At 43.3% G+C, this 16,152-nt stretch overlaps 1 protein-coding gene across 1 annotated transcript; it reads right to left on the minus strand.

The window, feature by feature from the left end:
* Positions 1-303: 303 nt before the first annotated feature.
* On the minus strand, positions 304-13,536 carry RAB39A (RAB39A, member RAS oncogene family). The gene is made up of 2 exons (XM_055803127.1): positions 12,882-13,536; positions 304-3,501 (listed from the first exon to the last, which is right to left on the minus strand). Exons 1-2 carry the CDS (start codon positions 13,202-13,204, stop codon positions 3,075-3,077), a joined length of 750 nt encoding a protein of 249 aa, XP_055659102.1. The 5' UTR covers positions 13,205-13,536; the 3' UTR covers positions 304-3,074.
* Positions 13,537-16,152: the final 2,616 nt, after the last annotated feature.

Genomic DNA, 16,152 nt, shown 5'->3' on the forward strand with positions numbered 1-16,152 from the left:
TCCTAGCTGGGATTTACCAAACCTTAATTTGAAAATTTGTGGTGTTTTCTTAATAAATAATTTCTACTTATTAATTTGGCTGCCAAATTTGATTCCTCTAATTTCTGTAATCTCTGGAAATTTCATTCTGGTATCAATATTTTCCCTTCCTTGGGGAAAAAAAATATACATGCACTGAACTACAATCCATTGTACAGCCTATGCAAGCTGTTACTTATATACTGTACTGCAAAGCATTTGAAAACAAAATTATGTATTTCTGCAAATAATCTATTTATCAGACATTTCTATTAACTGCAAGTGTGTAGTGAGAAGGTACAGTAGTGGTTTAATACATCATCAAGATAGACAGTGTTTGGATGTACATGTTAGTCTACATTTTTTGGAATTACAAATAAGACAACTATGTGCACACTACTTTAAAATGCAGTGAATTTCTCCTAGCTGCATTGACAATACCAGTTCCTTACACAGTTGAATCTTGTTAAAAGATCTATTCCCAGTGCAATAAATGTGACACTACAACATTGACAGTAGAGATCATTAAGGCTCTGTTCTGATGATTGTTTATTCTCTGTTCACACCTCCCCTCCCCTCCACTTTTCTCCCAGTCCCTTCCCTCCCTAACACACCCGATTTTTTTCATACAGAATGAAAAGCTCATTGGCTCCAGAGTATTCAGGAAGAAAAGTTTAAGGTAAGAGATTTTAACCTGAAAGTAATGAAATGTGTAATGAAATGTAGATTCATAGTAATAGCAATACCTGGTATTTATAAAGCTGTTTTAATATTTTAATTATTTTTTTTGGTATGGCAGAAGAAAACAGTATCCACATCCCATGGTGCTAAGCACACTACAATGGGTAGCACACAGAGAAGAGTCCAGATTGAAGATCATACAGTCATACTGGGTCTCAGCAGTCTTTGTGAATTCAAGGAAGAACGATCACCTCTATTTTTGAGATACAGAAGGTGAGGCACAGCAAACGTATATTCCTTGCTTAGATACACACAGTGAACCAGTGGTAGACTTTGGGTCTGTTGACTCCCCAGCCACCGATTTATTCATTGGCCTCTTAAAAAACTATTCTGTCCTCTTAAACAACTAAGAGAAGATCTTCTGAGATACACAACATGGGCCTAGTATCATAGGGGAATCAGTGTCAAATGCACACAACCCAATTATGCACAACCTTCTGGCATCTGTAGTCATGTTTACTTTGTAAAGAGGGACTAAAATGCCCTCAAATCAAAATTTGGTGTAAATGGACTAATATATGTAGTTTAATAATCAGGCTCACAGCAATTACTTTGGGGCATGCTGAGACTAGAATTAACTGTTTTAACTGCTAATGAATTAAGGCTGATTACTGTTTGTATTAAGGCCTCTGTATCCTTCTATTACAGTGTAACTGTGACTCAGTGCAAGTGAGACTCAGGCTATAAAAAAAATTAATTAACCTTTCAGTTGCCTTTGAAGTCAATAATTTTAGTGGCCCTAAATGAATAAAATAGTTGGAACCAAAAAATCTGTCTCTATACTACGGAATATTTACAAAAGGATTGTGAGAGGACCTAGAATTAATCCGAGGGAAAACTAATCAAATGTTTGTTGATGAAAAAATTTAAATTAGATAGACTTGTTGCCTGGTCTTGAAAATGGAGAATGGTAACACTTAATAACACACCTTTATATGAAGATAACTGGCTTAATGTTCAGTGGTTATAAGTATGCCCAGATAAATTTGTAGATGCTTATCAACTCTGGAGATCAAGTCAACTTGTTATACCACTACAATAAGATAGAAATAGACCTATTTGGTATTTAAGTGCTAGACATATAGGGCATGGTTTGCATAAAGCTAGTGTGTGTTATATTCAGAGGAGTAGGAAGATGACCTCAAGCTCAGTAAAATGCTACATTATCACAGATTTCTCCTATTATTATTGTTATTAAAAGCTATTATGTGTTACTTTCTTCGAATAGGGGTTCTCCAACTTTGCTCTCTGTAGCCAAGCATTATTTAAGAAATTCTCTCCTCTTCAAACACTCTATTCATAACAGTTTTGGTTTTAAAATCTTCACTTTTTAGACAATGGTTCAACATTTGCTGGCTGAGAATAAAACGATCCTTAATCTATTAAAATTTAAGGCCTGGGTCCCCATGGGTTGCAGCATTTTTAAACTTACTTTTACTTCTATTTAGAAGTAGATTATTTTTTAAAGCTAATATGGAATTTGTTTGTGTAAATTAACATAATTCCCTAGGCATCAGTGTGGCTATGATAATTACCCAGCTGGGGACCCAGCCACTGCAATGTAACTCCAGTAGTTGGGAAACATGTTTTGTATACAAGTCGAATAACAGCTGGATCATTTATGATGTTACATTTAGTTTCATTGGCAATTCAGAAAATATTGAATAATAAATTTCATTGCTTCTATTCCCCATTTTCATATACAAATAAATCATCTTTTCTAAAACATTCTTTTTCTTTAGTAAGGCTTGTATTTATAGTCATATCAAAAGTGTTTGCTATGGGAGCAATCTTTCAGCTTCCTTTCTTTAGAGTTACCTTTATTATGAAATCGTACATCATTCTAAACTTTAATGGTCATTAGCAACCCTGCACTTGAGTAAAGAATCACATTAAAAAAGTATAAGGTATAATATTTTCTTGTCCAAAACTAAGGCAGGATGAACAAAAGCAATGAGCTCATCTGATCCTCACCTAGCAAGCCTTCATTTTAAACAATATTCAAAATACAAAGCCCAAGTGAGGATGTTGTCATGATGATTATTGCGCTTTCTCAGTGTCTTGCTATAGGATTACTTCCTTTAGCAATATATACTTTATTTTCCTGAAGACCACACGAAGTTATTGTACTCTGGAAAGAAAGAAAGCACTTAAAATTTTATGAAGTTATGACGTAGACAGAAGGATACAAAACCAAATTACCATTCTATGATTCAGCTATGTCATGATCTAATATTGTTTCAAAATTATTATTTTGTTATTTAGGTTGGCATCATCTTCTGAACACCTGATGTGCTCTTTGGCATGCTACAAATTCAGCAGATGCACTGTCTTCTGGGCTTTACAGCTTCTTCTGACGAATGTACAACATTTGGAACAAAGCCACTCTTGACACCTTCCCATCCATCTTGTATTGAGATTTCTCCTTTTTTTACAAGTTCATAGATGTCTCGTGTAAGAATTGTAAAGGACTCTTCAACATTTGTGGCATCTTTTGCTGAAGTTTCTATATATTTCATACCACAGTCAGATGACAATTTTTCAGCTTCTTCTCTTGTAACCTCACGCTGTGACACTAAGTCACATTTATGTCCTACTAACAGGAACACAATCTGAAAGGGCTGCACGTGCATTTTTGCTTCTTCTAGCCAGTCTTTTACATGTTCAAAAGATCGTCGATTTGTGATGTCAAACACTAGTAAACCACCCACAGAATTGCGATAATAAGAGCGTGTTATTGATCTGCGAAGGAAAAAAAAGGAAAATTAAAATACATTTTCACTTCATTCATAAATAGATTACTTTTCCATGTGGCAGTGTGTTTTTATCTACTGTAAGTTTTATGAAAAGTTTTTGCTTTTTAAAAAACTAACTGAAATTTATTAGTTTACCTCCTACACATAAAAATGTTCCTTTTTTTTCCTTACATTCAGAAATCACTTTCTAAACATTCTTGAAGCCAAAATTTCTAGTGTGAACTCTGAATGCTGAGTTATTCAGCAAAGCACTCTTGATTAGCAAGCTGTGGCACATGTTCACAGAATAAACCCCCATATATTTATTTGTCAAATACTTGTTGGTGTTAAAGTTATTCAGTTTTATACAAACATGCACTTTGCTTTTTTCCTATCAGTTACGTCAAACTGAAATATGTAGGCAGATGTCAAGAAACCTGGAGCATAAGCTTACCATTGTACAAGCATATCCTTTTGTATTCCTTGCAGAAAAATTATTTGATGGAAAAGTTTGTACAGATAATCATAATTCATTGTGCTTGCAGAAGTCAAAAGGTAACAGACTAAGAAAGGATATTCCCTAAACAAAACTGTCCAAAAATAACTGAGCTGGGCAAACACACACTTGTTACAGCATCAGTAAGGAACACTCCTACCTCCAGCGTCTCTCTCACACAGAGGTTCAAAAGCTCTTTATAATTGCATTTACTCGTTTTTGCCATGAGACTTCTGGGACTGGCAACAGGTATTAGCTGCTTTTGAGCCTCTACATTCCAGAGCATACACTGGAAAGAATTTTGGAAGAAGGAAATCCTTCTGGTTGAAAAAAAAATTTTAGTATGCTCTAGAAAAAGAAAACATGTTTGTTAGAATATATAGAGAAAAAGATAGAGGGACTAAAAAATGATTGTAAATCTCTAATCATGAGCAACAGAGGAGGATGGAGAAGGTGAGAAGAGACATTTTAAACGAAGTGACAGCCTACCAAGGAGTGGATGCAAGTACTCCTTACTAGGATAAATATATAGCTAGCATATATACAAGTATTCTTGAACTGAAATGAGATGCACAATCTCTATTAGCAGACATATGAAATTATCATTTACCCACAAATTAATTCCATTTTACTTTAGGATTATGAAGAGGATGCAGCCTGAAAACTTTTGGAGTCAGGATGAATGGTACACAGTAATATATCCTTCCACAAGAGTAGCTCCCTCTGATTTTCAGTTCATTGCGTTTCATAGTGTTTTATAACAATTTGAACGTAGAGATATAATTAGCAGGAACAGTAGTATTATGGATAGGTAAGTGCGCAGCTAGATAAGGCTTAGGTTTCTTGGCGTATCTAAATTCATTTAGCCACAGCAAATGGCATTCAAAATGGTTTTATTTAGATAACAGGAAGGGATTGTTTGTCCTAATGTTTAGAAATACCTTTTCTATGTTCCCAGCAATAAAGTCTATGAAGTGTCTCTCTGAACAGGTCGAATGTGAAGACAACAGGATCTTACCCTCAAATTAATTCAAATAGCCTCGATATGAAAAATGACACCCGTTTTTACAGAATTTAAGACCATACATGAGGGGTCTCAAATTTTGTGAAGTATTAAATAAAGGTGTCATAAAGATCAGCTTCAGGTTTTCTTAAGCATTTTTTTTGCAAATTTATGAGCAGTTGCAAACACAAATGAGTGCATTAAAATAATTCAAGTGGTTCTAGAAAGAGTGGAAATGAGTGACAAAAATAGGATTCAATTTGGAGAAGTGGAAGCTAATACAACTTACTTTCATTTTAAAAAAAAATATCCTGAAAACAGGCCAAAGAAATGCATTAGCCAGGAAAGAAAGTAGTTTAGTATTGAAAATGCAGTGCATCATTTACCAAGCATTTCTATATGCTGTATCATGTATCTACGAACTGGAATACTGAAAAACAGCCCTCCATGTGTTACTAGATGTTTATACACGGTAGTCAGTACCCTCATCTGTTGTAACTCACTTCTGCAGAGATATGCTGATTTACACTAGCTGATGATCTAAGCCATTACATTGAGTTATGTCTATGTATTGCCTGTAATGGAGATGATTAAAAAGATCTGTAACTTTGGGCTGTAAATCACCAGAACTGGGTGAATATATGTGAGAGACAGAGTTGTTTTTTCTATGGTTTTGGTATGTATAATTTGAAATTAGTTTTCTCATTACCAAAAAAATGTTGATATACTAGAAAGGCTTTAGAAAACAGTAGCAAAAGAAAACAGTAACATAAAAAGTCTTAAAGTTACATATGATACCATGTTATGTGATTGTCTAACATTTGAGAAAAGGATCCGAGAATCATAGAATCATTTAGGTTGTAAAAGACCTTTAAGATCTTTGAGTTCAATTGTTAACCCAGCACTGCCAAGTCCACCACTGAACCACATTCCTAAGCACCACATCTTTAAATGCCTCCAAGGATGGTGACTCAACCGTTCCCTGGACAGCCTGTTCCAATGCTTGACCACCCTTTCAGTGGAGAAATTTTTCCTAATATCCAACTAAACCTCCCCTGGCACAACTTAAGGCCATTTCCTCCTGTCCTATCACTTGTTATGTGGAGAAGAGACTGACCCCCACCTGCCCACACCCCCCTTTCAGGCAGCTGCAGAGAGCGATAAGGTCTCCCCTCAGCCTCCTCCTCTCCAGGCTGAACACCCCCAGCTCCCTCAGCTGCTCCTCACAGGACTTGTGCCCCAGCCCCTTCCCCAGCCCCGCTGCCCTTCCCTGGACACGCTCCAGCCCCTCGACGTCCCTCCTGCAGCGAGGGGCCCAACACTGAACCCAGGGTTCGAGGTGCGGCCTCACCAGTGCCCGGTACAGGGGGCGGTCACTGCCCTGGCCCTGCTGGCCACACTGTTTCTGACACCAGCCAGGACGCTGCTGGCCCCCTGGCCACCTGGGCACACTGGGGGCTCATGCCCAGCCGGCTGTCAGCCAGCACCCCCAGGCCCTTTCCCACCGGGCAGTTCCCAGCCCCCTGCCCCAGCCTGTAGCTCTGCCTGGGGCTGGTGTGACCCACGGGCAGGGCCCGGCACTGAGCCTGGTTGAACCTCACACCACGGGCCTCGGCCCATCGGCCCAGCCTGCCCAGACCCCTCTGGATGACGTTTGTTAAAATACGGGCTACAAATATTTGAATTGTTTCATGATTAAGGTGAATTATTATTTTCAGTTTTATTTTAAAAGGAAGTGTTCCTGACAAATAAGACAAAATTTTGAAGCAGAAAATTTAGGCTATCACCTGGGAAAAGTGTCTGGGCACACGAATGTGGTAGGTTGTTCAACAATATCTGAAACGTCTTACAGATGCAAAATATTTGACTTAAACATGACAATCAGAGTAGATTAGACATACAATTTTAGTAGACAGAGTTATTTGGCAAATGAACTCTGTGAAGTAGATGTACCTCTCACTTATGCCCTGTATCACACCTAGAGAGAATGCAAAAATGGCTTAGATGGTCTGATAGGTGTCTCTGTGGTTTTGGTTGTTTTTTTCTCTATAAAACTAAGTGCAAGGCCAATTTTTGCCTCTTATTAATATTATTGCTGAAGATTATAGGACTTTTAAGTGGCTTCAACAAGGCTTAAGCAGAACTATAACACCAACATCTAAAGTAGTGCTCCACTCAGCTGCATATCTAGCCATGGTGCCTGAACAAGTTCCCTGGGAACCCAAGCGCTCTGCCTCTGTACGGGCTACAAGCCACCCAGTGGGGACAGCCCTGCCTTCCCTCTTAGCTCAGACCTGAGCCGAAAACAAAATATTGCTCCAGCTGAGTGCCTGGAAGGGTTCTGCTTGGGAGGGCTTCCCAGGAGCACGCCAACATCCTCAGATGTGCTCAAACTCCGCACAAAACGCAGAGGAACTTTCCTTTAGCACAGTGGAGGTACCTGTCTTTCACACAGATTCCTTGTGCACTATTTCACAAGGCACAAGGTCAGTGTTCACAGAGCCCATGGTACAGAGGCTGCTCAAAGGGTTTTGCTCAGGAGACATACAGCTTTATATCCTTTACAGGGCATGGTAATGTGCTGTATGGTAATGTGGCACTTACAGACATGGTTTAGTGATGGAGCTGGCAGTGTAAGGGTCTTTTCCAACCTAAATGATTCTGACTTCATATGTCTTCGCTAAAATGTCTGATGATGGGAGTGCATGGTGGCCAACAAAAGATAAGGAGGGCTGACAGTAAAAGGCTCTTCATGTGACAGCTGGTGGACTTGTAGATCTCCTTGGGAACTATGTTATGAATGTTCCATGAAAGGCGGAACAAGTCCTGAACGAAAGACTGAGTGAGCTTTAGTAAATAGAAAATCTGGCATCAGTCTCCAGAAGTCCCTCAAGTTGACAGTAGAGGATAGCAGAGTACTCAGGATAATTCAGACTCTATCAGAGACAAGATATCCACGTATAGACCACAGACAAAATCAGACTGGCCTTTCTTGTGTTCTTTCACAAGCAGGGATTCCACTTACATAACTATACACACTTTGGTAAGTGCTGCAAGGTCAGACTAAAAACAAAATGAAGTTTTTAACTTCCTTATTGTTGTCACTTTTTGAACAGAAGGAAAAAGAACCCTAAGGTCCTGCAGCTTTTCAAGTCAGGATGAGGAACCGCTGACAGGTCAGGTTTGATGTATTCCAACTTATTCATAAAGGATGTTCAAATTTCCATTTTTCAAATTATCCCCATGCAGATCCTAAATTCCTGTTGAAATGATGGCTTCTCTAATCAAACTAGCTTCTGGTTCAGCTGATTAATGTTATTAAGCTAGCATTATGGAAGGGAATGTGTTACTTGCAGCACCATGATTAATTTTCTGTGGGGAAGGAGGGAAAGGGGAGTACTTCCTTTAGTAGAGGGAAAGCCTTAAATTACAGACAGGGTGGGATTAGGGTGAAAAAGTAATGGCCAAATAGCAGTCTTTCTTCTAAAACTGGAGAGGTAGCAAAGAAGCCTGCCATCTCCTTCCAGGAAACTGTTCAGAGGAGGTGCTGGCTGGAAGTGGGAACCAGGACTTCGTTCAGATTTAGAATATGGTAAATCTGCCCGTGACTTTGAATGAAAGTGAGACTGAACTCTTAAATCCATCCCTGCATCTGTCTTTATTCATGTGTCTTATCTTCCTGCCTAAACCACTGTCTTCCTTCTACTCCTTTGTGCCCAGTACTTCCTTGCTGCCTTCTCTTTCAGCTTCTTTTTCACAAAAGACTCTGAACCCTTCTCTGAGCCTTAGCTTGTCAAAGTGCCCAAACCAACGTGTCTGCCTGGGACAAAGTTCAAGGTGCAAGCTGATATTTCAGAAAGGAGTCTGTCCCCTTCTGGCTACACAAAATGAAAGGAAACAACCCTCCTACTTAATAGAGGTGACTGTAACCCCTTCGTGACAGGAAGCCTACACTGCGCTGCTCCTCCTCTTTCAGGCCGCAGTATGCATGTCATACCAGGCACTGATGATGGCTGTGCTACAGCCTCCAGTCAGTCCACACTAAATATGTGAACTATTATACCGTCTTTGCCTGAGAGTTACAAAAATCAATGTAAGCACTATTAAAATGGTAATTCTTATATTCTCCCCCACTCCATATAAATAGAGACTATAAATCTCCTTATCTATGCTGTTGTTAAATATGGACTGTCCTTACATCCTCAAGACCATCCTAAGTTTTTATTTTCAGCAAGAATACTTGTATGAATAATATTTTTGCTCATTTCATATAATCTTGCCATTTAAAATAAATGAAAGGTAAATACAGATAAAGGGTTGGAGAAAACCAGTATTTCCCTACTACGATATGCTGAAAAGGTAGGACTTCAGTAAGCAGTAAAAGGGAACCATGACACTTTTATATTGATTGCTGTAAGGTTCCTCCAGATGGTTCTGTATTTGAAATTGCTGGAGGTGAGACTGCTCCTTAAAAGTTACACATTGTGATGTACAATAATGATATGAATTAGAATGTTTTTACAAAGGATAACTTCAAAGTCTTTATTTTTCATTGGGAATATTTGTTAAATGCAGATCCTAAATTCTTTTGTAAATTATGACTTCCCATGTAGAGTCTGCCTAAACTACCATTACAGAAGGGGGGAAACACTGTCTGGAACAGAAGTCATTCTCTTAGCTTGATCTAAATATTAGGTTTAAGATGTAAGACCCTAACTAATACTCTTAAGAAAAGCCTTGGTAAAATGATGGCCACTGAACAATTGTTACTGAAAATGAATGAGAAGATTAATTAATCACATCAGACTTTGGCTTTAGGGTGACTTTAAATCACTCACAGTGTTCCTTTCTCATTATAATCTTACTGATCTTTACCAGATGAACCAAACTTTCACTAAAAGCTTTATCTAATTTTGAAGACCTATTTTTACACTATGATTAAGACTGCATTGTAATGGTATTAATTTTGAAAATGCATATTGCTTATTCAGAAAGAAGAAGAAAGATAGCATTTTATTTTCAAGCCATGTTAGAAACACAAGGTAACTAATGCCATAGTCTGCTAAAAATATAATTGAAGCATCCCCACAATATTTTGTCCCTACGTTCTTGAAATTAATTCTTAGGCTCACCACCACTACCAAGCACTTTATAGCCTTGGAGGTTTCATGATTTAAATATATTGCTGGATTTAAACACAGGAAAATTAAATAAACAAACAAAAAATCACAGCAAAGGAGACGACGTGAAACACAGCCAAAGCAGCAGATCGATCTAAGTGAACATTGATCTCAAGATAGAAAGAAACCCGTGGTGTACCCCTCATTTATCTTAGTCTGCGTGACGGACCTGAGTCTACACCAAGCAAGTCTGTACATTCTTGTTCTAGCAAGGTGCTAAAGTTATTGATCATGCTGTTGTTGTCCATATGGCACTTAGCACAATGGGAGATTCTGCTTAGTGATGCCTTACTGATGTCAAAGTAAATACAGTCAGTAACTGCCCTGTCTGAGCTCAAAGTAAACTGTCCAGCACCAGTGTTTGCAGCCTGCTCACCCTTCTTGTGGAAGTGGTAAGAATCACTTTATTTGAGAAATAATGCAAACAGTGCATGTTAAAGATCATTTCTAAGACCACACATGAAATCCAGTTCAAATACAGCAGCAGCAATGACCTAGACAAATGTGAGAATTTTTCCAAAACAATTGTTCCAAGAAAATAAGTGCTCTCTTTCAAGAAAGTGTGATGGCAGGTGTGTCAGAGCTTACTTTTCCCCTGGGAATGTCCCTAATGCGTGGGACCAAAAGAAGGGGATTATTACGCAGCCAGTAGTTTGTCCTGGACGCAGGAAACTCCCCAGGGAGCTTTCAAGCCAGGTTTTACTTCCTCTAAAATCCCAATGCAAGTGAACCAGAGCAGAACTGGGAATCAGAACTGCAAACTGCTTGGCGGTCCACAAAATCAGATTGCTTCTTGGAATAATTGGTTCTTCCCCGAGACCATCTTTGCTTGTCAGCTGTAGTCTTCTCCATTAGCAGAGAACAGAATGTGCAAGTTTTTAACCTGTGGTGTATAACTTAGTAAAATATTTATAATTTACCTGAGTAAGTGTAAAACAGACTATACAATAACCACTATGATACTTGAGACACCAACTGACAAGAAACTCAGCAGGAAAAAAACCCACAGATATTTAAAACTACTTCCTTCAGTTGGTATCTTCTGGGTATTGGAAAAAACACAGATGTATACTAATGGTAAATTTAAAAGCAACTGACTGCATGACTCATCACTGTATATCCCCTGAGCATTCCTGGGTTAAAGGATGGCTGTCATTTGATTTCAAATGTATGCAAAACTCTTTGCATTTGCATTCCTTTCAGTGAAGTGCCTTGTCATTGGGCATCCCAGCTATTTGTCAGCAAATTCAAAATAAAGAGATTATACATTCTCAGTCACTTGTTTACAAGTGGGGGTTTTTTATGTTCTTTGCTAGGAAGCACAAAGAGGATGAAAAATGCTATCGCTGTTAATTTCTTTGCTAACCCTTCAGAGGCCTGCCTGCAAAACTAAGTATAAAGTTGTGACTCATGCAAGCCAAGGGAAGTTTTTTGTTGTTTCATTGTAATGCTTGTTATTGGGAAAAAAAAAAAAAAGGTTGGTGTCCCATGGTGAGACAGAGAAATCCCACCTCTTCAGATGAGTGCAATAATCTGCACAACTGTTGCAGCAGAAGACAGGGAACATAAAAGAATTGATTCTGGCCAGTGAAGAGACCCATTCCAACCGTCCTGCTAGCATCCCAGTAACGAGTGTGTGGGTCAGGTACCACATAAATGGGCTTATGCATTAGCCTCCTACCCTAGTTTATACCTTCTGAACCTCAATCCCAAACTAAAATCCACACACAACTTGCCTGAAGTGGCAAGCACTACAGATACAACCGAGTCACAAGAGTGAGTGAATGACAGTACCAGTCCGTATGTTGGGGAATTACCGTGACTCTTTGGGGGCAGGAAAAGAGGGTAGTTTTGCTGCCTGTTTGTGACAGAGAAAGGAGAGGGTTTAATACTCAGTGCAGCATTTGAGCCAGTCTAGCCACACTTATAAACGATAGAGGTATTAGTGAAGGCTCCTGGCAACCATCTGTGCAGAGCAGGTGCAGAAGGCAGATAAAACACTAATAAGGGACTGTAGCTGGCTGCCCAGTGGCTTCCACACTGCCAAGGCTGCACTGGTGCTTGCAATGCTGCTGCGCTGGAAGGAGGAAGCGCAGGGAGGTGGCCTGGTCTCTCCAGATTGCATGGGAGGGAGAGTTAATGGCACAGGGAAATACTGCAGGGGAGGATGAGTTTGGAGGTGATGACAAAGTAAGAAACGCGGAGTGAAGCAGGGGCCTTCTGCTGCAAAGAAGGAAAAAAATGCAGAGGAGGGATTGCTACCCTAGGTCCAGGACTCCAGGGCAAAGATGAGGGAGAGAAGGAGAAATAGGACAAGGCCACTTGTTACCCCCTACTGTGAGCTGGGAGGGGAAGGGTAGCTGTGCCCTGGTGGGTGTGAAGGGAAAGGGTGGGAAAGAGGAAGCTCATGGGGGGAAACTGGTGGGCAGTGGGGCAAGAGGGACGGCGGGCCACTGGGCTGGGGGGCACTGTCAGGCGATGGGGTGGTGAGGCTTCATGGCAAGGGGGAGGAGAGCTGCTTGGGGCACCGCAGCCAGGTGGGTGCAGTGAGACAGGCTGGGGGGCACGTCAGAGTCCTTGGGGCAGATGTGTCGGATGGTGAGGGGTACGGTGCCAGGAGGGTGGCGGTGGCCGGGGCTGCGGGCAGGGTGTGCCTGGGGGCCGGCAGGTTTGGAGGGCGGGTGGGGAGGAGATCTCGGATCCTGTACCTGAACCGCTCCTGCCCCGCCGTGTCCCAGAGCTGCAGCTTGACCCTCTTGCCGGGCTCGATCTCCACCAGCCGGGAGAAGAAGTCCACCCCCACGGTGGGGTCGGAGTGCAGCGGCCCCGGGAAGCGGCCCTCCGTGAAGCGGTGCAAGAGGCAGGACTTGCCCACGGTGGAGTCGCCCAGCACGATCAGCCGGAACTGGTAGATCCAAATCGCCGCGTCCATGGCGGCCCCGGCCTGGCCCGGCTCCGCCTCGGGGCTCTTCCTGGGGCTCCTGCGCGGCCGGTGCCTGCACCGCGCTCCGATCGCCCCGACACCCGGCATCGGCGCAGCGGGCGTGCGGCGGCGGGGGGTGCGCAGGGCCCGGGGAGCCGCTCCCGCGGGTGCAGGACGGGGCCGGGCGGCGGCGGGCGGAGGCCGCGTCCCCCCGCCCCGCTCCCGGGGCGCCGCGCCGGGCTCCCGGTGCCTGCCCGGGCTGGGCGGGGCGGGGCGGGGCGGGGCGGGGCGGGCGGCGCCGCGGGCGCTGTCCCTTCAGCACCGCGCGGCCGCGCTCCCGCCGCCGGCCCCGGCCCTCGGGCCCCGGCTCCGCGCCCCCGCCCCGACTGCCCCGGGCCCTCCCGCCGCGGGGGGCCGCGCTGGGGCCCGCCGCTCCCGCCCGCTCTGCGGGGGCGCGGCCGAGCCGCCCGCCGGGGCCTCCCACCATGCCGTCATGTGCGCGGCGCGGCGGGCCCTCCCCCGTGGTGCGGCGCGGCGCGGCGGGCCGGGCAGGGCGGGCTCTGCCGGGGGGCTGCGGCGGGGACGCCGCCTTCGGGATCCCGCTCACCCAGCAGAGCAGCTCCTCCCGTGGGCAACAAGTGCAGGGGACGGCCAGAGAAGGGGGGCGCGGGCGCGGGGGGCAGGCTCGCCTGGGAAATCAGGAGAGAATGGACCGGGCCGTTAAAGCGTGAGGTCTGCAAAGAAAAGTGGGAGCAGGAAGGAAATACCGGGAAGGACCAGATGGGCAGGTGAGAAAGGGTGTGGGAGCTGGCGGGGTGGGAGCTGGGCAGGGGCTGCCCAGAGGAGTGCAAGCTGGAAGGAGACATAGCAACGGGCAGAGGAGCCAAGTGCCAAGTGGTAAAACTGGGCTGGGCAAGTGGCGAAAGGGAAAAGGAGAGCGAGTGATCTAGGTGTTCCCAGAGAGAACCATGCAAACTGGCTTGAGAAAAGGCATAATACTGGAAATGACAGGGACACACGCTCTTCATTTCCCAGTGGAACAAACTGCCTGTACTGGGCCTCTGTGAAAGTACCTTTACCTATGGTAAGAGAACAATACTGTCAGTAGAGATGTCTGATGGAGAAATTTCTTTGGCCCCCCCGGCGTCTTCAGCTAAGTATCATGACATAGTAAATCTGCTGAGCAATAGATTCCTCAGATTTATTTCAACCACATGGTATAACAAAGAACAGTCCTCAGATAGCTAGTAAGGGCATTAGTGCCAAATAAGCAGAAACCCTGGGACTTTGGTAAACAGAATTGCAGCAGCTTCTTCTGCAGATCCGGCTGGGATGAGGCAGCTGGGGGCAGAGAGCCTGAGAACCCACAGAGTAGGCTGGGTGAGCTGTGAAGTAGGTTGTTGCTGGCAGAAGGTCAGCAGCAAGTGGATATTCATATGAATGGGCACTTTGATAGTGAAAAGGACAGAGAGAGGAGATTGGTGAGTTTGGGGTTTTTTCTATGCAGCCTGTTGTTTTTCCTCCATTAATGTCAGGCACAGATGCAGCTAAAACTATAACTGCCTGTGGCTGTTTAGGGGCGTATCTGAAACCACATTTCTTTTGTAACTCTGTGGGGCAATCTGTTATGACAAGTATTCTCATTGCCAGCATCTGGTTTTGTTATTACGTGGTCACCAGTGTGAGACTAGAATGTTTCCCCCAGGGTGGGCAGACCTTGAAGCCCCGCAACGTGGATAAGAGACCAAGGGCGCCTTGGCCCTTCATTGGACCAAGGGCAGGATGAAGTCAAAAGATGAGTTTGCTTGTGCCATGCAGATCATGTCCTCCAGCCCCAAAATGAAACTGGCTAGGATATGCATGCATGGTTGGCCCTGGGAGACTCAGCCAGGAGACCCCAGAAGCTTCCAGCAGACTTGGCCTGACAGCTGAGAAGCTATAAAAGGCACAGCCAGGAGCTGCCAGAGGGATTTATCTTGCTGTGCATGCTGAGTTGAAGCTGCAGGATGCTGCCTGCTCCAAGAATCCAGACTCTCCAGGGACCTTTTGGGTTGGCCAGTCAGTCCCTAGGACATAGTGACTGTGTCTGCATGTGTCTCTGAGTGTGTTTCCTCCAGAACCCTGCACATTTGTCCCCTCTAATTTCACCAGCTACTCCTGTAAAAAGTAAATTGAACATAGCTTGTACTTGACTAGTTGCTCCTTTGAGTAACGATTAAAATAAAATGTTGGCTCAGATAAATGAACCTTCAGAAGGGCAAGATTGCAGTTCTATATCGGACATGATTATGGGCAATTCCTATGGACCTTTTCTGAGTGTTCTGACAAAACTGGCGCTTAGATACAAGAAGTGTTTGTATGTGAAACAGAGATGTGAGGTATGTGGTATTAGTAGCTCTGATACCTGCTGAATGTGAACAGGGCAAAACTTGGAAGTGGACTTTGCTCATTGTACAATACCTAGATCCTGCATGGATCACCACCCTGCCTAACACCCATAGGTCTTCAAAGCCTCACACAGTGCTCTCTAGTTTAGAAGCACAGCAGATTGCTGTCCTTTGCACATCTGGGCTCAAAGAACCTCACACTAATGAGATACACAGCTCATTTCATTCCTAACAGGTGAGTGAAGTCAATTTGCCTACGGCGTTTCGAGTTGAGCTAAATATGTTTGCAAATATTTTCAGGCTTCCAATGTCTGGTCTGTCTAGCTAAGCTTGTCATTGTAGAAAGACAGTGGTATATAAATTCACATGTATTCAAAGCACAACCTTATACCTTCACCTGGGACCTTTTGAGTATCATATGTTAAATGCTACCTAGGGAACCTGCATTTGTCGTGTCTGCTATGAAATGCACAGGGTGGGTGAATTTTATCTCCATGTCATTCAGTTTTTATTAGCTTACCAGTGAGTACAGATGCCCTGAGAGCATGCAATCCATCACAAAGATCACAGACCAGTAGTCAGAAGCAGCAATCAAAGTGGGTACACTTTGAGGAGCTGGAATGGTTAAAGCAGAGAGGTTAAAGTATCAATATGAACCTGACTTTCCTT

This window comes from Falco peregrinus, chromosome 4 (genome assembly GCF_023634155.1).
Source record: "Falco peregrinus isolate bFalPer1 chromosome 4, bFalPer1.pri, whole genome shotgun sequence".
Classification (NCBI taxonomy): Eukaryota; Metazoa; Chordata; class Aves; order Falconiformes; family Falconidae; genus Falco; species Falco peregrinus.

Coding starts and splice junctions, on each gene's coding strand:
- RAB39A (XM_055803127.1), bottom strand. CDS start 13,204: ATGCCGGGTGTCGGGGCGATCGGAGCGCGGTGCAGGCACCGGCCGCGC. Junction 3,502..12,881: donor GCGGGGCAGGAGCGGTTCAG/GTACAGGATCCG, acceptor TTTCCTTCGCAG/ATCAATAACACGCTCTTATT.